At 45.9% G+C, this 23,826-nt stretch overlaps 1 protein-coding gene across 1 annotated transcript; it reads left to right on the top strand.

Annotated features, from left to right (window-relative positions):
• Nucleotides 1–55: 55 nt before the first annotated feature.
• Nucleotides 56–23,040, top strand: LOC130230297 (methyl-CpG-binding domain protein 5-like). Its single transcript, XM_056459255.1, has 10 exons — nucleotides 56–335; nucleotides 5,035–5,430; nucleotides 12,051–12,153; nucleotides 12,494–12,674; nucleotides 12,919–14,907; nucleotides 18,188–18,435; nucleotides 18,523–19,545; nucleotides 19,634–19,707; nucleotides 20,663–20,738; nucleotides 20,853–23,040. Exons 2-10 carry the CDS (start codon nucleotides 5,339–5,341, stop codon nucleotides 20,910–20,912), a joined length of 3,846 nt encoding a protein of 1,281 aa, XP_056315230.1. The 5' UTR covers nucleotides 56–335; nucleotides 5,035–5,338; the 3' UTR covers nucleotides 20,913–23,040.
• The last annotated feature ends 786 nt before the right edge of the window (nucleotides 23,041–23,826 follow it).

Genomic DNA, 23,826 nt, shown 5'->3' with positions numbered 1-23,826 from the left:
AGCACTCGCTCGTGTGTCCCGTCATGCCCCGGTGCATTGTGGTCGCTGTCAGGCGCGCATGCGCGCAGCGGAGCTCCATCTTTCCATCCCGAGCGCAGAGGAGCAGCGGATGTGTTGATGCCTTCAGTCGTTTTGTTTTTATTCTTAAAGGCCCAGAGTGGATGTGAAATAAACCCGCGCGGACTCTTCCTCCGTTATTGTCCTCCGAGGAGCCTCCAGCACCGGGAATGCGGCTGTTATGAGGTAGATCGAGCCGCTGCTGCTGCGCTTCGGCCGCGGCGACACATTAGAGAGTGAATCCGCTGCAGGAGCGCTTCCGGCCCGCAGGAGAGCAGGTGCGTGCGCCGCTGCGTGTGCTGTTCGCTTAGCAGTTAGCAGTGTGGGTGTGTGGGTTTGTGTATGTGTGCGTGTCTCTGTATGTATGTATGTATGTATGTATGTATGTATGTGTGTGTGTGTGTGCGTGCGTGCGTGCGTGTGTGTGTGTGTGTGTGTGTAAATGTGTGCGTGTGCGCGTGCGCGCTCGGATTCACCCGCAGCCATAACGAGCCCGAAGCTCATCCCGAACCGAGCCGCGTCGGAGCGCCCGGTGCCCGCTGCTGCTCTCGGTATTTAACGGCAGCGGCTGTCGGCTCCTGTTGTCATTCTGAGATGGGAAATAAGCGCCTGTAAAGAGGCTGTGCTCATAAACACTGTCGCCGCTGCTCTCGCTTTGATCAATCATTGATTAACGTCTGAAACCGTCAGCTCTGCTCCGTGTTTTACCGTCAGCTCTGCTGTCACTCACAGACCGGGCCCAACTCGCCGAACAACCGGTCCACGATCGGCGGGTGTGTACATCTGACAGACGTGATGGAAAAAATCATGTGAAGAGGCCGTGCTGTCATGATGTACTGACAGCTGAGCAGCACCTGGAGTGTGTGTGTGTGCGTGTGTGCGTGTGCGTGTGAGTGTGTGTGTTGTTTAGGGTATGTGATTAGGTGTCGTCATCTCAGTGTGTGTTTGATGCTTTGTGTTTGTTGTACGTACGTACGTGTGTGTGTTTCTGAAAGGTATGCACGTGTGATTTTGAGGGTGTGTGTGTTTACTATTGAGGCTATGTCTTTGTGTGTGCATGTTAGTGTGTGTGTTCCTAAGGGTCTGTGTGCTATTGAAGGTGTGTGTTTTTTATGATCTGGATTCACACCTGTTCACTCTGCTGATGTTCTGGAGTGAAACTGATTGACTCACCAGGGTTACCCTGCAGTGCCAGTAGTTTGAGTTCTGCTTTTTATAATATGACAGTTGTTTTTGACTGCAACAACAGCTTTTATAGGCGGAGCTTAGCTGTCATTCACAACACTGGCCAATCAGGGCTCAGCTGTTGCGTTGTTTAATACAGTCACACATCAGACTGTTGTGGTGTTTAATACAGTCACACATCAGACTGTTGTGGTGTTTATTACAGTCACACATCAGACTGTTGTGGTGTATTACAGTCACACATCAGACTGTTGCGGTGTTTATTATAGTCACACATCAGACTGTTGTGGTGTTTAATACAGTCACACATCAGACTGTTGCGGTGTTTATTATAGTCACACATCAGACTGTTGTGGTGTTTAATACAGTCACACATCAGACTGTTGTGGTGTTTATTATAGTCACACATCAGACTGTTGTGGTGTTTATTACAGTCACACATCAGACTGTTGCGGTGTTTATTATAGTCACACATCAGACTGTTGTGGTGTTTAATACAGTCACACATCAGACTGTTGCGGTGTTTATTATAGTCACACATCAGACTGTTGCGGTGTTTATTATAGTCACACATCAGACTGTTGTGGTGTTTATTATAGTCACACATCAGACTGTTGTGGTGTTTATTATAGCCACACATCAGACTGTTGCGGTGTTTATTATAGTCACACATCAGACTGTTGTGGTGTTTATTATAGTCACACATCAGACTGTTGTGGTGTTTATTATAGTCACACATCAGACTGTTGTGGTGTTTATTAGTCACACATCAGACTGTTGTGGTGTTTAATATAGTCACACATCAGACTGTTGTGGTGTTTAATATAGTCACACATCAGACTGTTGTGGTGTTTAATATAGTCACACATCAGACTGTTGCGGTGTTTAATATAGTCACACATCAGACTGTTGTGGTGTTTATTATAGTCACACATCAGACTGTTGTGGTGTTTATTATAGCCACACATCAGACTGTTGTGGTGTTTAATACAGTCACACATCAGACTGTTGTGGTGTTTAATATAGTCACACATCAGACTGTTGTGGTGTTTATTATAGTCACACATCAGACTGTTGTGGTGTTTAATATAGTCACACATCAGACTGTTGCGGTGTTTATTATAGTCACACATCAGACTGTTGTGGTGTTTATTATAGTCACACATCAGACTGTTGTGGTGTTTATTAGTCACACATCAGACTGTTGCGGTGTTTAATATAGTCACACATCAGACTGTTGTGGTGTTTATTACAGTCACACATCAGACTGTTGCGGTGTTTAATATAGTCACACATCAGACTGTTGTGGTGTTTATTACAGTCACACATCAGACTGTTGCGGTGTTTAATATAGTCACACATCAGACTGTTGCGGTGTTTAATATAGTCACACATCAGACTGTTGTGGTGTTTATTACAGTCACACATCAGACTGTTGCGGTGTTTAATATAGTCACACATCAGACTGTTGTGGTGTTTATTATAGTCACACATCAGACTGTTGTGGTGTTTAATATAGTCACACATCAGACTGTTGCGGTGTTTATTACAGTCACACATCAGACTGTTGCGGTGTTTAATATAGTCACACATCAGACTGTTGTGGTGTTTATTACAGTCACACATCAGACTGTTGCGGTGTTTAATATAGTCACACATCAGACTGTTGCGGTGTTTAATATAGTCACACATCAGACTGTTGCGGTGTTTAATATAGTCACACATCAGACTGTTGCGGTGTTTAATATAGTCACACATCAGACTGTTGCGGTGTTTATTACAGTCACACATCAGACTGTTGCGGTGTTTAATATAGTCACACATCAGACTGTTGTGGTGTTTATTATAGTTACACATCAGACTGTTGTGGTGTTTAATATAGTCACACATCAGACTGTTGTGGTGTTTAATATAGTCACACATCAGACTGTTGTGGTGTTTATTATAGTCACACATCAGACTGTTGTGGTGTTTATTATAGTCACACATCAGACTGTTGCGGTGTTTAATATAGTCACACATCAGACTGTTGCGGTGTTTAATATAGTCACACATCAGACTGTTGTGGTGTTTAATATAGTCACACATCAGACTGTTGTGGTGTTTAATATAGTCACACATCAGACTGTTGTGGTGTTTATTACAGTCACACATCAGACTGTTGTGGTGTTTATTACAGTCACACATCAGACTGTTGTGGTGTTTAATACAGTCATACATCAGACTGTTGTGGTGTTTATTACAGTCACACATCAGACTGTTGCGGTGTTTATTACAGTCACACATCAGACTGTTGTGGTGTTTATTATAGTCACACATCAGACTGTTGTGGTGTTTAATATAGTCACACATCAGACTGTTGCGGTGTTTAATATAGTCACACATCAGACTGTTGCGGTGTTTAATATAGTCACACATCAGACTGTTGCGGTGTTTATTATAGTCACACATCAGACTGTTGCGGTGTTTAATATAGTCACACATCAGACTGTTGCGGTGTTTATTATAGTCACACATCAGACTGTTGCGGTGTTTAATATAGTCACACATCAGACTGTTGCGGTGTTTAATATAGTCACACATCAGACTGTTGTGGTGTTTAATATAGTCACACATCAGACTGTTGCGGTGTTTATTATAGTCACACATCAGACTGTTGCGGTGTTTAATATAGTCACACATCAGACTGTTGTGGTGTTTAATACAGTCATACATCAGACTGTTGCGGTGTTTATTACAGTCACACATCAGACTGTTGCGGTGTTTATTACAGTCACACATCAGACTGTTGTGGTGTTTAATACAGTCACACATCAGACTGTTGTGGTGTTTAATACAGTCACACATCAGACTGTTGTGGTGTTTATTACAGTCACACATCAAACTGTTTTGGTGTTTATTACAGTCACACATCAGACTGTTGCGGTGTTTATTATAGTCACACATCAGACTGTTGTGGTGTTTAATATAGTCACACATCAAACTGTTTTGGTGTTTATTATAGTCACACATCAGATGTTGTGGTGTTTATTACAGTCACACATCAAACTGTTGTGGTGTTTATTACAGTCACACATCAGATGTTGTGGTGTTTATTACAGTCACACATCAAACTGTTTTGGTGTTTATTACAGTCACACATCAGATGTTGTGGTGTTTATTAGTCACACATCAGACTGTTGTGGTGTTTAATACAGTCACACATCAGACTGTTGCGGTGTTTAATACAGTCACACATCAGACTGTTGTGGTGTTTATTATAGTAACACATCAGACTGTTGTGGTGTTTAATACAGTCACACATCAGACTGTTGTGGTGTTTAATACAGTCACACATCAGACTGTTGCGGTGTTTAATACAGTCACACATCAGACTGTTGTGGTGTTTATTACAGTCACACATCAGATGTTGTGGTGTTTATTAGTCACACATCAGACTGTTGTGGTGTTTAATACAGTCACACATCAGACTGTTGCGGTGTTTAATACAGTCACACATCAGACTGTTGCGGTGTTTAATACAGTCACACATCAGACTGTTGTGGTGTTTAATACAGTCACACATCAGACTGTTGCGGTGTTTAATACAGTCACACATCAGACTGTTGTGGTGTTTATTATAGTCACACATCAGACTGTTGCGGTGTTTATTACAGTCACACATCAGGCTGTTGCCGTATTTCTATATTGCTGGTTGTGTGTGTGTGAGTCTGTCTGTCCTGTGATTTTGGGATGTCTGGTGTCTCCGCAGCATCAGTGTTTAACTCTTTCTCTCTCTTTTTCTGTCGTCAGGAGCCATGGGTGTGCGAGAGCGACTCCTGAGCGGCCCCTGAGTGCCGCAGACGCATCTCCTGACCTCGCCTCTTCTTCTTCGGTCTCAGTTATTCTTCTTTCAGACTCTTTCTCATGGCTCCGGCCGGCTGGACCGCAGCGGCGGCGGGGTCTGTGTCTGCGTGCGGCGCTGCGCTTGAGACGCCGTGCCGTCTGTGACTCCGCCCCCTGAGCTGGACTTCCTCTTCTAAGCGTCAGGATGCGACACGGCGCCGGCACGCAGATGAGCGCCTGATCTGCAGGAGTTTAGCACTGGACCATAAACATGAATGGAGGAAAAGAGCGGGAGGGTGCCCTCGCCCTGGTGCCCATCGGCTGGCAGAGGAAGCTGGAGGCCTCGGGTGTCCTGTACATCAGGTATGCACATCTGACCTTTGACATCTGCTTACACTGCTGACTCTGTTAGTGTAATCTGTTGACTGAAGAGATCTGTTGCATTTAATGTAGATGTGGACAGTTCAGAAATGCGCAAAGGTTACAAATCTGCCCTTGTTTTCCTCTAAAGTTTGCAGCCTGTAACTCAGTAGATCCACAGACAGGGCTCAGGCCCCTTTACGCTGATGCAGTTTAGTTTTAAAGCCATCTGCGTCCACACTGGCATTTCAGCTAGTGTTTCTGAACAGATTTCCGTCCACACTACACCGCTGGAAACACACATCATGTGACCACACACACACTGTGCGCATCTGAGCTCCAGCAGTCAGCGGGGGCTGAGAGCAGCACAGGTTAGACAGTTGCTGAAGGACCTCCTGCTGGATCTGATCTCACTATAGTCGTAAATGGTGGTCTTGAACTCATCTGGTCTCCATCTGAAGACTCTTGGCTCTTCTGAATCTATTATTGTTCTTAGGTAAGGTGTTTGGGCTGAGTGCAGAGATCAGTTCATATGTTAATGTGTGTAAGCGCGTCACAGGTGTGAACCTACACTGGTCTCACAGTGGTTCGGTTTCGATTATCATGCCATTGATTCGCTTCAATTCCATATCTCGGTGCATCGCGTTGCATTGATGGTACTTTCCATACACAATCTTATATTTTACTTTACAGCACAGGAAAAGTGTATACATAAATATATATATATATATATTAGTGCTGGGCCGTTATCAGCGTTAATGTGCTGCGATAAAGCGAGACTCTTATTGTGCAATAAAATAAATATCTCTGTTAATCTATTCTGAAAGTTGGGTTGGGCGCTGAGTCTATTCTACGCAAGCTATGGTGACTTTCACCTTGATAGTTTAGCACGGATGTATACCGGACCGGTGAGCCGTCTGACAAACAAGTGCCCTTCTGATTCAAATCAGCAGGATGCCCTTCTGGATCTTTCACTTACTTTGAAGATAGTACTGACTACGCTTACAGACATCAGTTATAGTTTTTTGCCATAATAGATGATAATATAATTGAGGTGTTTACGTGTAGTGCTTTCATGTCAGAGTTTTCTGTCATTTTGGCTTTAGACTTTAACTGCAGTTCGGCAGTTTCACCTTCACTCATGATCATTTCATTCATGCCGTCGTGACAAACTGGGCTATCAGACGCAAATCAGGAGTAAGGACTGGTGAGAGTGTTATGGAGTTTACTAACGCACGCCGAATGGAATTGTGTGTGTGTGTGTGTGTGTATGTGTGTGTGTGTGTGCGTGCGTGCGTGCGTGCGTGCGTGCGTGCGTGCGTGCGTGCGTGCGTGCGTGCGTGCGTGCGTGCGTGCGTGCGTGTGTGTGTGCGCAGTAGTGTTGGGTGATATATGAAATTTTCAGATCGCCATATCGTCCCCCTGTGAGATCGCCGATACACGATACTATCGCATGGGGATGCGGCAGTGTTGTGTTTATAGAAATATATAATATTTGATTATTATATTTAACCATATCTAAACAGATTTAATAACTTTTCAACTGATTTTTTAAAACTTATTTAATAACCTACTGCATTTGCATTACATTTGATCTTGGATAATAATTAAAACCAATACAAATCACAGCGCTCTTACAGCTAAATAGGCGCTGACACTGAAATTATTTCAAACAAGACTCAACAGTGTGGCGCGGGACTGGATTTAATGGTGACTCCGGGTTCTTGCCATTATCCTCAGCCCACGGGACTGCTGCAAAATGGACATAATATACATGGATGAAAGCAAATGAAATGATATTTATTTAAGCACAGAAGAAACAAGGATGCATTAAGGTCCTTTCAGACGGGAGGCGGATGCAGGACTCGCCAAGTTTTCATGCATGTTTTTGTTGAATTGAGCGCAGCGCAGCACGGCTTCAAGTCTAATCATCATAATAGTAATCATCAACAGTGTCACATTTGTATTTGCTGAGATCTAACACAATGTTGCGCTTGGCATATGTGTTTATTGTTTTCTGATAAGAGTTTAATTTTAGACATGGCTGCGGCGATAGACTATTACTCTAATATTAATATTTGACCTAGAAATTTTCACTGAGCTCAGTAAAATGTTAATGCCAAAACAATGGTAAAATACAGATTGTAATTTAATATAGGCTAGTTTAAATAAATAAAATACTTTAATAGCCTATATAAATAAATATAGGCATAACATATTTTTAAATTACATAAATAGGTTATTTTCTGAAAAATGCACATGTTCGTGTTTATCATATCTATCGAATTAAACACAAATAAGACAAGTATGCACTGAAAGAATAGGCTATAGGTCCCCAAAAACCTTAAATAGGCTATTAATAACGGATATAAAAGATAGCTTTTTTTGTGAAAGCAAGAGAGAATCTGGCAGGAGTGCTGATATAAAGGAGTCTCAAATGATCAACGACCGCAACACGTTTTACAATATTTGAGCTGGTTTCAGGGTTCTTTGGTTTTCTTCTTCAGTTGTTTCATTTTTACAAATCGTTTTATTTAACTTGTTTGTTAATTAAATCCAGTTTTGTTATTTAGCTATGAGATGTGGCTGTGCGCTCACATGCAGCTCACGCTTTAACTGCTGCTGCTGAGACAGAGAGAGCGCAGGAGAGCAATCGGAATAATTCATTTTTGTCCAAAAGTGTCGGTCAGGTAATATTGATCTAAACAGCTGAAGCTGTCATAATATTTGTAATATTAATAATTAATTAATAATATTAATTTATTATTAATGATGATGTTTAAAAACAATAATACTATTCATTTTATTCAATAATGCAATTAAAACATGTAATAGGTCTACATTAATGCAAAACGAGCTAAATATCGTCTTTAAAATCGTCATCGGTTTCAGCTCTTGGCGATATCTTTATCGTCGATACACGATACTATCGTCTGTCGGCAAAACCCTAGTGTGCAGTCCTTCACTTACAGCCGTGTGTGTGGATCTTGTTGGAAAATATGGTGAAAAGTCCTCCATGACAGTGATAGTTTGATGGCAGTGTTTACTTCAATAATGCCTCTAATATCTGCATACTCCACATGTCTTAATGCCATTTCTGTTTAGTTCAGTGATGACTTTAGTCAGATTAAGGTCATCAAAAACCGCTGTTTGGAGCTTTTGTAGGCCTACAGTTCAACATTGATGTTTAACTGAGTAAACCGTAAACACAAGCACATCTTATTGAGCATCATTTATTTTCATCACCAATGATCACAGTAGATCAGTTTCTCCAGCAGTTTCTGATGCATTTTGGAAACCAGAGATGAGCCCCTGGTCTAATGCGCCACCTGGATCGAGAAACCTGTTCTCAAAGACTTATTATTTGTGTAGCACACATATTCTAAATGCCTTCGGCAGAAATTAAAATGAGCCATTTAATCTAGATTAATTTAAATTAATCTAGATTTTAAAATTGATCTATGCCCACCTACAGTTAATAAACATGCAAATCAGCATCATCACTAATAAGATGACACAGAGGACTGAACACTGAGGATGCTTTACTCTCTCCATCAAACTGCAGGAGAAACGAAGAGCGGGATAGCAGGGCACTGGAGGAGAGACACACACACACACACACACACACACACACACACACACACACACACACACACACACACACATCTTTTCAATGGACACTTGGGTATCGGTTAGGGGGTTATTACATACTGATGTCATTTATCTCATATGCACTATGTCGCGGTAGCTTTCTATGGCGAGGGAGGTGAGCGTGATTAATTAAAACATTACAAATACTTAAAAACGTCGGCGCCAGTGGTGTAGTGGTTAGTGCGTCGACACATGCACTCCGGTGTTTACGACGACCAGTTCGATTCCACCTCGTGGTCCTTTGCTGATCCTTCCCCTCTCTCTGCTCCTCATGCTTTCCTGTCAATTCACTCTACTTTCCTTTGCAATAAAGGTGAAACCCCCTCCCCAAAAAAATAAAAGATAAATAAATAAAAAATACCCCCCCCCAAATACTTAAAAACACAGGAACTGTGCACTATTCACAGCGTGTGTGTTTGCCGACCAGTCTTTCACTGACACTGAACAGCAGGAGTCCCTGTTTCACTGCGATTGAGAAAATGAAAGTTAACTCTATTTCTCTATCTTTCACTGTAAACGTCTGACCTGTTAGCGTGACTTTTCCTCTCCTCTCGGCTGTTACAGCGTTACTTCTGGATACAGACACAAGCTTGTCTGCAGAGCGAGTTTCTACTCCGCGTCTATCATGGATCAGCTGTGATCGCCGCTGCCGTTTTCAGTGTTTATCATCGGTGAACAGCACCAGCACTTTAGAGCCAATCGCAGCCCTTTCTGTTGAATGCGTGACCAATTATATGGGTGTAAGAAAGAACTCGCTAGACAACGCTCAGTAAGCGAGCGGGAGATTTACATTTGTTTATTTGCTATAAATGCTCATGTTGTTCTGTGTCTGTACTTGAGTTTTTAAAGGTACAGTTCTGACTGCTTGTATTAAAGGACAAAATAGTATTTCAATAACACATATTATTATAGGTGGCCGTCGATTAATTTTTAATCTAGATTAATCTCGCAGTAATCTTGGAATTAATCTTGATTAAATGGCTCATTTTAATTCTACCGAAGGCATTCAGTATATGTGTGCGACCCAAATAAAGACTAAATATAGGTCTTGGAGAACAGGTTTCTCGAGCCAGGTGGCGCATTAGACCAGGGGCTCATCTCTGGTTTCCAAAATGCATCAGAAACTGCTGGAGAAACTGATCTACTGTGATCATTGGTGATGAAAATAAATGATGCTCAATAAGATGTGCTTGTGTTTACGGTTTACTCAGTTAAACATCAATGTTGAACTGTAGGCCTACAAAAGCTCCAAACAGCGGTTTTTGATGACCTTAATCTGACTAAAGTCATCACTGAACTAAACAGAAATGGCATTAAGACATGTGGAGTATGCAGATATTAGAGGCATTATTGAAGTAAACACTGCCATCAAACTATCACTGTCATGGAGGACTTTTCACCATATTTTCCAACAAGATCCACACACACGGCTGTCAGTAAAGGACCTCACGCACACACACACACACATCGCGAAATGCGGATATTATTTTTTTCATCGGCATGCGTTAGTAAACTCCATAACACTCTCAGCTCCTTATTTGCTCCTGATTTGCGTCTGATACCCCAGTTTGTCGTGACGGCATGAATGAAATGATCATGAGTGAAGGTGAAACTGCCGAACAGCAGTTAAAGTCAGGCATCCTGCTGATTTGATTCAGAAGGGCTCGCCGGTCCGGTATACATCCGTGCTAAAAAATCAAGGTGAAAGTCACCATAGCTTGCTAGAATAGACTCAGCGCCCAACCCAACTTTGAGAATAGATTAACAGCGATATTTATTTTATCGTGCGATAAGAGTCTCGCTTTAACATGTTAAGCATGTTAACGTTGATAACGGCCCAGCACTATTATTAACCTTTTATTTGTAAGTGCCGTTGAACAAGAGCGTCTGCGAAATGACTAAATGTGATGTAAATGTGACCCTGTGATGGCCGCTGCAGTCTATGATAGTGTTAGTCTACTACTTTAGCTTTTAAAATGTCTCTTTACTTGTAGTTTAGTGAAAACAGCATGGAGAGGTTCATCTTCTAGTGGATTAGCAGTGGACTGTACCCTAACCCCTAATATCACACTAGCTGTAATATTCAGTGCATGGCGTTTCGATTAACTGTGTGTAATTAGTTGAAGACCTTATAGTGTTCTTTAACCTTTGATTATTCAGTTTCTGTAGATTTACACTATTTGGCTCTCTCTATTTATTTTGTGTCTAGTTCCCACATCTGTGCTGTATTGGATTAATTTGTTCTTGCAGTTTCCCTCCTCCAGATGCCCTCCTCTACACAATCACACCAATCACTCTAACATGACGAGTCCTTTCCCAACAGAGCACCGGAGAACGCTCGGAGCCGAGTGCGCATCTGTGCGTTGTTTCTGCAGCGATTATACACACTTCTGTTAGCTCCATGCTCTTATCCAGTGTGGTGGGCGGAGCGTGTACTCTGGGGGAGGGGTATATGCAAATACACATACCACTGACATCACAGCAGACGAACGAGTCATGTTTACAGATCGACCAAATGTTTGTTTGCAATGGAGCTGATGCTCGAAGCTTAGAAGTGAGCAGGATGTGTTAATGACCTCAGGTACATCATCAGATCAGGCTAATTAGAGTTCACATGTCTGACCGCTTTAAACAGATCGCAGCAAACCCTGTTAGTGTACACTACTGTATTACAGTGATGTTTGTGTGTGTGCGTGTGTGCGTGCGTGCGTGTGCGCGTGTGCGCGTGTGCGCGTGTGTGTGTGTGTGTGTAGAGCTGTTGCAGATTCATGAGGTTTAAAAAGGCCCAGTTGTCAGATTATTGTGCAGCTGTCTAATTTCCACCTTATAGCATGATGTTTGTGCTGTAAATGTAATTTTTCTCCCTCTGTGTGTCTGTGTGTGTGTGTGTGTGTGTGTGTGTGTGCGCGTGTGCGTGTGCGTGTGCGTGTGCGTGCGTGTGTGTGTGTGTGTGTGTGTGTGTGTGTGTGTAGCCCCAGCGGATCAGTGCTGTCCTGTCTCGAGCAGGTCAAGTCTTACCTGCTGACCGATGGCACCTGTAAATGTGGCCTGGAGTGTCCACTCATCCTCCCGAAGGTCAGTCAGATCACACACACACACACACACACGTACCTGAGGACCTTGATTTCTGCATCTCCATTATTATAATAATCTCTTTTCCCCCTGACTCAGCGCTGCAGTCCATCACGCATGTTTGGCCAGACATTCACATGACAAACATTTCGACTGCCTAGATTAGAACAACACATTACATTAAACCAGTCGATCCTCCACATTCACTGCCTGCAGACAGCGTTTACTGAGCTGAACTCTGACCCTCAGCTCACGCCTGTGTGACTGAAACAACACACAGACAAGTGGAGCTGCGACTGTATGCCGACACTCAGGTGTTGCTGTGAAACGTCTGATTCCTCAGGTTTTTAACTTTGACCCTGGAGCGGCGGTGAAGCAGCGGACAGCAGAGGACGTGAAGGCTGACGAGGACGTGACCAAGCTCTGCATCCACAAGCGGAAGCTGATTGCTGTGGCAGCGCTGCATAAGAGCATGGAGCTGCAGCCGCCAGCGCTCACACTCACAAGCCCCGGAGGAGGCACCAGTACGTCTGATCACAGTAAATCCTGCAGGACATCTGATTAGCCTTTAGCCAATGATTGCTTCTGCTTTGTAAACCTGTGCATGTTGTTTTGCTCAGAGCTTTTAATTCATGCATCATGACTTTATTAATCATGTTGATTGTATAATTAGCCATGTTAGCTTGTACAGTAAGTAAGCAGTAAGAGCTCTCGAATTGAAATGTTGTTTTGCTCTGGAGTGCTTGACCATGCTCTGTGTGCCCGCAGGTGTGAGCTCCATGTCTGCGGCTCCGCCTCGAGCAATAAGAAATAAGACCCACGAAGGCCAGCCGGAGTGCAGGAACCCCTTCAAGACGATGATGGCGGCCGGGCAGCGGCTCTTCTCTCCAGACCTGTGCCCGCAGCAGCAGCAGGACGGGTTCCATGCATACCCGCGACAGAGGCTGAATGAGCCCGGGCACAGGTCTCCATACCGCAGCGGGCACAGTGGCATGCTGAGCCCTCCGGCACAGACCTTCGGGGACAGTTCGGTTTCCCCCAGAACAGACGCTCTCGGCAGTCCTGACGGGGTTCTGCGTGGCACGGTCTGTGGGTTTCAGGGCACTGGAAGCCCTGGGGCCATCCACAGCAGCAGCCGCGTCCCTCTGTCATCCCCTGGGGTCCTGGCACACGGCTCGCCCGCCACCCCGTCCTCCTGTGTCATGACGGGCAGGACTAACATGCCTCTGTCGCCCCCCGTGCCCAACAAGAGCCCCGTCATGAAAAAACCCCTGTGCAACTACCCGCCCGGCATGGACTCCAGCAGGGGTGTGTTTCACCATAAGGCCCTGTCTGTGTCTGCGCCTGCCCTGCCGCCGCCCTGCGCCCTGCAGAATAAACCGCTGAGCTCCGAAAAAGACCCACTCGGCATCCTGGACCCCATTCCCAGTAAACCCACCCCGTCCCCTTTCCAGTCCAGCGCCCACTCTCAGGTACCAATGATGAATGTAAACATCCCGCCCGCCATCGTCCCACTACCCAGTAACCTGCCCTTGCCCACAGTGAAGCCGGGCCCAGTGGGACACATGCAGAGGGCACCGCACGCCACGTCCATCTCCCCGTCGCCCGTCACATCCCCTGTGCATATGTCTGTGCCCGCGCTGAGCCGTGTGGAGGCATCTCCGCAGCGCTCCCGGTCCTCGTCCACCTCCTCGGAGCAGGGCAGCTTCGCCGTGCCCCCGTGTGGCAGCATGAAGGTGCCGCCGCGCTCGCCCCGCTCTGCCATCAGCTCTCCGCGCCCCGCTTTGCCCTCCAGCCCGTCTGCCAAGCCGGAGGCTCTTCATTCGTACAAAGATGTGCCCGCCCAGCTGCTGGCAGGGATGAGTGGCATGAGCGGTCAGCACAACCCCATGTACCCGCCTGCCCCAGCGGGCGCCGGGCCGCAGAAGGAGCACCCGGGTCTGCTGGGCATGCCACTGAACCAGATCCTTAACCAACACAACGCTGCCTCTTTCCCTGCCAGCAGCCTCCTCTCAGCTGCCGCCAAAGCACAGCTAGCAAATCAAAACAAGCTAGGCAGCGGCAGTGGCGCGGTGGGCACGGGGGCGTCCGCTGGGCTCTCCTGCTCGCTCACTACGCCAGATGCCAGCAGACCGATGGAGGGCCACACTGCGTTGAACCCCATGCTGCCGCCCAACCCTGCCATGATGATGCCCAGCGGCGAGGCTCAGAGCGGGCGCGCTGCCCTTCGGGACAAACTCATGGCACAGCAGCGTGACCCGCTGCGCAAGAGGAAGCATCCCGTAAGCGCTGCCCACCACGAGAACAATTTCTTCAACATGGCTGGTATAAGGACACCGTGCCCGCCGGCCGAGCAGATGAGGAAAGCTGCCCGCTTGCCCTCTAACACGTCTATGGCGCAGCTGTTGCAGTCTCTGAGTAACCACAGCTCCCACAGGGGCAGGAGTCCAGCCCTCGCCAGCCCCGGGCGGGCACACTTCGGGGAGGGGGCGCAGGTACAGCAGCGGGCACATGGGCAGCCCGACTCCATGCTCTGCCCTGCTGTGGAGCCCCAGAGCCACTACTCTGGCATGATGAACCAGATGCAGCCCGCGGCTATGGGCAACTGTGGACCCGTGAACCACAGTGGTGCAGTTCCTCTGGCAAACCACATGATGGCTCACACGGGCACTCACTTTCAGCAGCACGTCCAGCCTAATGCCAACTGCATGCTTCCCAGCGGAGAGTCCTGCTGCCCGCAGCCCATGGCAGACGCAGGTAAAGACACCTGATGCTTTGATTAGATGAGGTATTTGACTGATGTCTGAAATGTTTTACCTGTGTTTGCTGTTGAAGTGGCTCCTCATTAACAGCAGCTCTGTGTGAGTAATATTTAATAACACACATGTCCTCTGCTGCTGTCAGTAAAATGCAAAACAAGTTGGTTTCCTACCTTCCTTAAGACCCGTCTAAATAAAAGCTGGCCCTTTTTACTTTGAAAAACAAGAAATCTTAACAGAATTAAAAAGTACAAGAAAATTCAATGTATTGTAGTGTTGTACATTTAAATATGCCCTCTATGAAATCACACTTTAATATTTGGATATTTTCAATGTGTTCATAAAAGGTCTAATAAACACAGTCCAATAATGCCATCATTATATTAATACCTTTGTTTAATGGGTCACAGTACTGCAGGGTGAGCAGCAGACCAGACCTCCAGCTGCTCATTATCACAGTCATAATTCAACAATAGACTGGAAGAATTGAGAGTCGAGGCTTGATCCTCAACATCTGCATGTGGAGCGCTTTTATCCTTAAACCCGTCACAGATCCAGTGCTCATTGTGCTTAAACACTAAAAGAGCTGCTGTGTGTTGTACCATACACATATCTTCCCTGACCTGTTCAGTCGTGTGTGTGTGTGTGTGTGTGTGTGTGTGTGTGTGTGTGTGTGTGTGTGTGTGTGTGTGTGTGAGTGAATCATACCTTGGAAAGCACTACCAATCATCTCACTGCTGTCTCCATGGCAACCTCCCCAGCAGCCGCCGGCAGCAGCAGATCATCACAGTGTCCGCACCGGCCGCCGCTCTGTCACAGCACACACAGCATTGATTATGCAACACACACATGCGTTTGATTTCTCTTGATGTGCAGGGAATGTGTTTTGAGTTCAGTGTGTAGTTCGAGCTCAGTTCCACCTCTCTAACCAGTAGGGAAAGGTATTCACAATAATCTTGATGATGTTATTATGATCACAGGGTTTTGATGTGATCTGCCGTGATACTGTGATCATGGCCATGTACTGTGTTCATTATGGGATGGGCTTACAGTAGAGCAGTGTTTTGACTAGTGGTCAGCAGAAAGTAGACTTATGACAGCATGAGCCGCTTGTATGAAAGGGTTAAGTAAATAAACGTGACGTTCTTTGCAGGAGTGCTGAATTCCAGAGATTCTTCATCTGATCGCTTGCTCAACTGCTGTTTTCTCAACACTCATTTGGGGTGTTTATTTTGATATTGAGAGTAAGGAGAACAGCACATATTCATCCAGGGACAGCATTTATACTGCGCAGACACAAATACCGCTTCAGGAGGAGATTCAGATGTACTCATTTAGCAGATGCTTTTGTCCAAAGTGACGTATGACAAGGATAATAGAAGCACTGCACCACAGAGACAGCCATATCTAAATCCCATCAAGAGGCTTTACATTGTTGTCTAAGCAGACAAACAGGAATAACAGAAAAGGGATAACTAGTAAACAACAGCACACTGATCAGTGTAGTCTACAGTACAGTTACCGTGTAGATCAGTGTAGACTACAGTACAGTTACAGTGTAGATCAGTGTAGACTACAGTACAGTTACAGCGTAGATCAGTGTAGACTACAGTACAGTTACAGCGTAGATCAGTGTAGACTACAGCACAGTTACAGTGTAGATCAGTGTAGACAACAGTACAGTTACAGTGTAAATCAGTGTAGTCTACAGTACAGTTACAGTGTAGATCAGTGTAGTCTACAGTACAGTTACAGCGTAGATCAGTGTAGACTACAGTACAGTTACAGTGTAGATCAGTGTAGACTACAGTACAGTTACAGTGTAAATCAGTGTAGACTACAGTACAGTTACAGCGTAGATCAGTGTAGACTACAGTACAGTTACAGTGTAGATCAGTGTAGTCTACAGTACAGTTACAGTGTAGATCAGTGTAGTCTACAGTACAGTTACAGTGTAGATCAGTGTAGACAACATTACAGTTACAGCGTAGATCAGTGTAGTCTACAGTACAGTTACAGCGTAGATCAGTGTAGTCTACAGTACAGTTACAGCGTAGATCAGTGTAGTCTACAGTACAGTTACAGTGTAGATCAGTGTAGTCTACAGTACAGTTACAGTGTAGATCAGTGTAGACTACAGTACAGTTACAGCGTAGATCAGTGTAGACTACAGTACAGTTACAGCGTAGATCAGTGTAGACTACAGTACAGTTACAGTGTAGATCAGTGTAGACTACAGTACAGTTACAGCGTAGATCAGTGTAGACTACAGTTACAGCGTAGATCAGTGTAGACTACAGTACAGTTACAGTGTAGATCAGTGTAGACTACAGTACAGTTACAGCGTAGATCAGTGTAGACTACAGTACAGTTACAGCGTAGATCAGTGTAGACTACAGTACAGTTACAGTGTAGATCAGTGTAGTCTACAGTACAGTTACAGCGTAGATCAGTGTAGTCTACAGTACAGTTACAGTGTAGATCAGTGTAGACTACAGTACAGTTACAGCGTAGATCAGTGTAGACTACAGTACAGTTACAGTGTAGATCAGTGTAGACTACAGTACAGTTACAGCGTAGATCAGTGTAGACTACAGTACAGTTACAGCGTAGATCAGTGTAGACTACAGTACAGTTACAGCGTAGATCAGTGTAGACTACAGTACAGTTACAGCGTAGATCAGTGTAGACTACAGTACAGTTACAGCGTAGATCAGTGTAGACTACAGTACAGTTACAGCGTAGATCAGTGTAGACTACAGTACAGTTACAGTGTAGATCAGTGTAGACTACAGTACAGTTACAGCGTAGATCAGTGTAGACTACAGTACAGTTACAGCGTAGATCAGTGTAGACTACAGTACAGTTACAGCGTAGATCAGTGTAGACTACAGTACAGTTACAGTGTAGATCAGTGTAGACTACAGTACAGTTACAGCGTAGATCAGTGTAGACTACAGTACAGTTACAGCGTAGATCAGTGTAGACTACAGTACAGTTACAGTGTAGATCAGTGTAGACTACAGTACAGTTACAGTGTAGATCAGTGTAGACTACAGTACAGTTACAGCGTAGATCAGTGTAGACTACAGGAAAGCTCACCGACACACTGGAGATTCGCTGTCAGTACATTGTTTTTGTCATGTAAAGCAGATGTAATGGTGTCTGTCAGTGAGTGTATGTGCACTGATGATATGATGAAAGATATCAGTTTGTGAAATTAACTCCTGCAGGGCAGTGCCGCTTCCGTGTGTAACTGACGTTTGCTTTGCCCACAGGTGAGCCCAATCCGCTGAGCTGCAGCATGGCCAACACTGCTCAGATGGCTGGCATGATGCCCGCCGCAGGGCACATGTACCACCAACACCACCACCACCAGCAGCAGCAGCAACTTCACCCGGCTCTGCAGGGCATGCATGGGGTCTCTACATACCCAAGCCAATCACACTCCTTTACTACGGGCCCGTTCACAGACAACAGCGTCCCCAAATCCAGCAGTGTGCCCTGCCTGTACCAGGATTACCAGGTGACCCACTGGCAAACACCTTCTTTCTGTAACCCGAGCTAATGTTCCCAGTTGATGTAATGTGTGTGTGTTTTCTGCGTTCGTCAGGGATGTGTGACTGACAGCGGGCAGTCTGGCATGGTGTCGCACTCTGGAGAAGCGGGCATGTACCGCGAGGGTCAACAGAAGCTGCAGGGAGACATGCCTGTGGTGCCAGGAGGTCAGGGGTCAGTGGAGTCAGTGGATGCCATCTACAGGGCGGTGGTGGATGCGGCGGGCAAAGGTGTGCACGTAACCATCACCAGCAGTGTGAGCGGCTCCACGCAGGCCAGCCCTGTGCCCGCGCTCAGTGCCATGAGTGCCTTCACCGCCTCCATTGGGCCGCCGCGCAGCCTACCTCATGCCACCAGCGCTGTCATCCATGCGCCGCGCAACGCAGAGTGCCCGGAACCGCCACACAGCCGGCCACCGGTGCCCAACCACGCCCGCAGGAGCGCTGAGGAGCAAAGCAGTGACGCGGCTGACGGGCACCAGTTCTTCCGCTCGCCGAGTGCCGCCACGCCGCGGGCACAGTGGGATGAGCCCGGGCTCTGGAGGAGCGAGGAGTTTCTGGAGTGCTCCACAGCGGTGCCCAGTGGGCGAGTGGAGCGCCAGTGTCCAGCAGAGCCGCCGCAGACCCACGAGCCCCCCGACACCCACACTGATGATGCTAGTCTGCGCTTTAACCACCGCACCGGCACCGGCATGAGAGAGCGACTGGAGCCGGCGGAGCGGTGCCCGCAGCTGAACGGCTCGCTTGCCCGCGCCGGGTATGGGGATCCGCTGACCGCAGAGGACCAGTCACCCGGCTCATCCACCAGTCTGGATGGCCCGATCCTCAAAGACTACACACACTTCAACGGGCACTTTAACGGGCACTGCGCACCCAGCCCCTCCGACACCAAGAGCCTGAGCAGCGAGGAGGAGCTGCGGCACCCGGACTCACCCTCCGCTGACTTGCTGCACTACAGGCCACGCCCCTACAACATGGGTGAGCTGGTCTGGCCAATCACAGGCTTCCCTGCCTGGCAGAACAAGCTGGCAGAAGAGCATGGACGCAATCCCAGCATGCAGCTGGCAGAGCAGGCCAAGGTAAGACAGTCTCTGTGTGTTTGTCTGTGTGTCTTTGTGCGTGTTTGTGTGTGTCTCTCAGTAACATATCTCCTGCTGGACTCTGCAGGTGGAGCCAGAGCAGCTGAAAACACTAACACACGACCTGCAGGCGCTGGACCGAGCCAGCAAGAAGAGCCGGAAGTGAGTGTCTGCATCCTCAACCATCATACGTCGAGTTGAACACACACACACACACAGTTATTTGGCTGGGAACACTGAGTTAGTTAAGATTAATGTCCGTTATTCCTCCTGAACCTCAGCGTGGGCCGAGGAGACAGCGGTGACTGTGAAGCACATTATTCTAAGCTGAAGATCTCTGAGAACTGACCTGAGGTCAGTCGGAGTGCGTCGCACTGGTGTGTTCATAAAGCTGGCTGAACACTGCTCTCGCATCAAATCTGCCGTTTCTAAAATTCATTCCTTAAATAATGTCTGCTGAGTAAAACATTTGCAGGAATAGTAGGCGGTTCATTCTGCTGTGGTGACCTGATGTAGAGACTAAGCTGAAGGAGAATGAGTTTCAGTAATTACAGATCATCTAATGGTGATGATTATGATATTCTGACTGAATATTCCTGCTTTTGCTGCAGTATGGCCTCTTGATCAGACGCTCTCTACTGGTTTATTTGGATTATTTCATTACTGACAGTACGGATGTCACGCTGAGGAAACGTGCGCTCACTTTATTTCTATTTTATTAATACTGTTTATATGCGTTTATGTGTAGTGCAGTATTTAAGAGTGCAGTGCGATGGGGAAGATCCAGGACACCAGCGGTTTGAAAAGTGTAGACAGTGAAGATCTGGCAACGGGACACTCTTGGAGTCAAATATTAATGTCATATAACAGTGATCGGGCCGAACAAATGACGAGAGTATCCTGGGAGGAATAATGAAACAGGTGTTGACGGGTTAGGTGTTGGCCAGTGTTGAAGCTCAGATGCTTGTTATTGTCATTATCGCTTCAGTGTTTCATTATTGCAGATTTGCGTTCCTTTATGTTGGATTAAATATCCTTTCCTCTTTCTGATGGCAGTGTGTGTGCTTGTCTGTGTTGTTTTCCTTGTGTAATGCACTGTGGGCCTCTCTGTCCGCAGGGCAGGAAAGCTGAACCATCATCTAGAAGCTGCGATTCACGAGGCCATGAGCGAGCTGGACAAGATGTCTGGAACTGTGAGTGAGGCACAGACATACACACACACACACACACACACACACACACACACACACACTTGAGCTCTGCTGTCCTGACGGCCATGCAGTGATATGTTGTGTGTCCATCCGCAGGTCCACCAAGACCGTCAGGTCAAACTGCCCAAACCCAAGAGGAGGAAGATCTCCAGATAACAGCAGCGCTCCTGTGGCTCCGCCCCTCGCTGTGACTCCGCCTATCTCTTTGATTCCGGTGCTACACTCTAGCAGATGGCTCAGCGTGGCCCCGCCCCTCCCACTGACTGACAGGTGCTGGATCAGCCAATTAGAGAAGGCAGACAGACAGCTTGCTGAAGAACTGTTTTTTTCTAGTGTACAAGAAAAGACATGAGACATCTACAGTACTGCGCTCACCACAGACAGTCCAAATATTTCTGATATGTTTTCAGTGTGTATATAGACAATACAGAAATTTCATGGTAAAACATGGGAAGAAGTGTAAATACTGTAGGATAATGAGATGTACAAGCCAACTCAATGCACACTTTATCTTCAGCTGTACAAAAACACAAAGCAGAAACGTCTGATCGGCCCGTACGGCTCTGCGACGTTACCGTCAATAAGAGTCCATCTGAGACTTTTGTAAGCTTCGGTTTGTGTGTGTGCGTGTGTGTGTGTGTGTGTGTGTGTGTGTGTGTGTGTCGGACTAGACTTCACCAGCTGATCAGGCTTCTTGACTTCAGCTCTTGGGCTTCTCTGTAAAGTTCAGGTCTTCCAGCACTAAACACTAATATTTTCATTCCTTTGTCATCGTCCTGCTCATTTTGCTGTGATGTTTTCTGTCCTCATGCGGCTGTTTTGGCCTTACTTCATGGTCTTGTCGTGTCTCTGCGTTACACTCTGGTTTGTGAGGTTTGGTTCGAGTCGTTCTCACTGTAACGGCCAACAAGAGGGAAACTGGGCTGATCATGTGGATGATGTGGAGCTCGCTGTTCATCAGGAAACTTGGCAATAACACGGCCCTGTGCACATACTCGCTAAAGCCTTATGCGTGTGTATCTCTCACACACACACACACACACCCTTCAGTATTATTCGGTGAACAGTGTTTTTTTCTTCATGATGTATTTTCTCTTTTGTTGACGTTCGCCTCATCAACAGATGGACGTGTGGAAGGGGTTCATGTTTGTCTCCGCATTCAGACCAGTTCCTCAATCATTTCAGCAGTGGGAATCATGTGGAGATCACATGACCAGCTGAACCCTGATCGCCTCAAGAAACACTTCATACACACATCTGCTGAAATGGAGATCTGCTGCTGAATCTCCTGCAGACTCTGTAAACTCCTGCTGCAGCTGATGGGAAACTGTGTGTCTGCCCATAGACAGGGTCACCCTGAGAGGTCAGAGGTCAGCGTTGAGCCTTTAGGGTCAGGACAGGTCATACACCATTACTGTAGATTGTGACGATTTGCCAGTAACACTAACTCAGTATGAAGAGCTGATTCAGTGAATTCTGTGTGTAAACTCTAGACATGTGGAGGATTTACAGCGCTTCGCTCGTCCGTTCACACTCAAAACTCTAAACTAGGGCAGTCAACAGCAGACTTGGGTTGTTTTTTCTTCTTGTTGTCGGTCTTTACTGAAATTTCACTACAAAATTAAGTGCAATATTTCCATTCAGTGGAACCGAAAACTAAATCGACATCAATATTGTTTAACATGGTGTTCCAGAGGTGAAATCATTCAAGCCTGTTCAGAGAGACACGCAGATGAGCGAGTGTGTGTGTGTGTGTGTGTGTGTGCGTGCTGGTGAAGTCGGCTCCGTGTCGTGCTGCGCATCCGTGTTCAGAGTCACTGTTCAAGGTCAAAACATTTGTGTTCATGTGCTCAGTGTTGGCCAAAACTCCTCCATCGCTCTTCTGTTTCTTTCATCTCCTCCAGTGTGTGTGTGTGTGTGTGTGTACATTTTTTTGTTCTTTGCTTGCTATTTTCTGATTGGTATCTGACTGGTGTTGCAGACCTTTCTGATGTCCATATTTTTGGATGCGTATCTGAGTATATATTTTCTCACCAGTATGTACTTTACAGCAGTCGACTTGCTAAAGTATGTTGTGCACTTGATTATGTTTGTTTCTGATAGCTTTGATGTGGCTGTTAGCTTTAGTTTGTTCAAGTCCATCATTTCTCATCGTTTCTTTTGATTTTTTTTAAAGATGTCCTAAACAGCAGTTTTGTAAATATTGTGAACATTACAGGTCATGCTGTGATGTGACATTGAGATGACGTTGCACCAATGTTTCAATTAAAACCTGGTCACTAAATCTGGGCCAAAACACGTGTCTTTACTGCAGCTTTACATCGGGCATCTTCAGAACCCATTAAAGGATGATTAGCGTTTATTTTCAGCTCATCTTGAACACCATCTCCACGTTCTCATTAATTCCAGTGTTTTATCAGCTGTTAATTTACTTCGTATTTCATTGATCAATTAATGCATTTATGATTTCTTCACTTCTGAGTTTTCTAGAGCAGTGGTCTCAAACTGGATCCTGGAGGGCCGCAGCTCTGCACAGTTCTGCTCCAACCCTGATCAAACACAGCTGATCAACTAATGAAGGTGTTCAACACTACTAGACACTGTTCAGCCGGTGTGAGCTGGAGCTGGTTGGAGATAAACTATGCAGAGCTGCGGCCCTCCACTGCTCTAGAGCGTCATCATTATTTCAGTCCTTTATTAAAGCGAGCGCCTGCAATGACCAGAGCGGGATGGGTTTTATTATTTTATTTCTGCATGTGCGGTTGTGATTCCCAGTGCGCTCCAACATCAGCAGACAGTAACTGCAGTGAAATGGATTTTGAACCTCATTTACTGTTGTAGCGGTGTGTGATCAGCAAGAATGAGTTAAGAATGGTGATTAATGAAGGATTTCATTCTGTTTTATTTGTTTGCTCTCTCCTATAATTAGTGCAGATTGTTGTGTAAAAGATGAATGCATGCTCATGATGCTGGACCCTCAAACCAGTTACAAAAGATGACCAGTGGATTCTGAAGGTTTGCACTTGATGAGATATTTCATGAGTCGCTGAAATGAGAAATGCAGAATTAT

This window comes from Danio aesculapii, chromosome 6, assembly GCF_903798145.1.
Source record: "Danio aesculapii chromosome 6, fDanAes4.1, whole genome shotgun sequence".
In the NCBI taxonomy this organism is placed as follows: Eukaryota; Metazoa; Chordata; class Actinopteri; order Cypriniformes; family Danionidae; genus Danio; species Danio aesculapii.
This window is presented reverse-complemented; position numbering and strand designations above follow the sequence as displayed.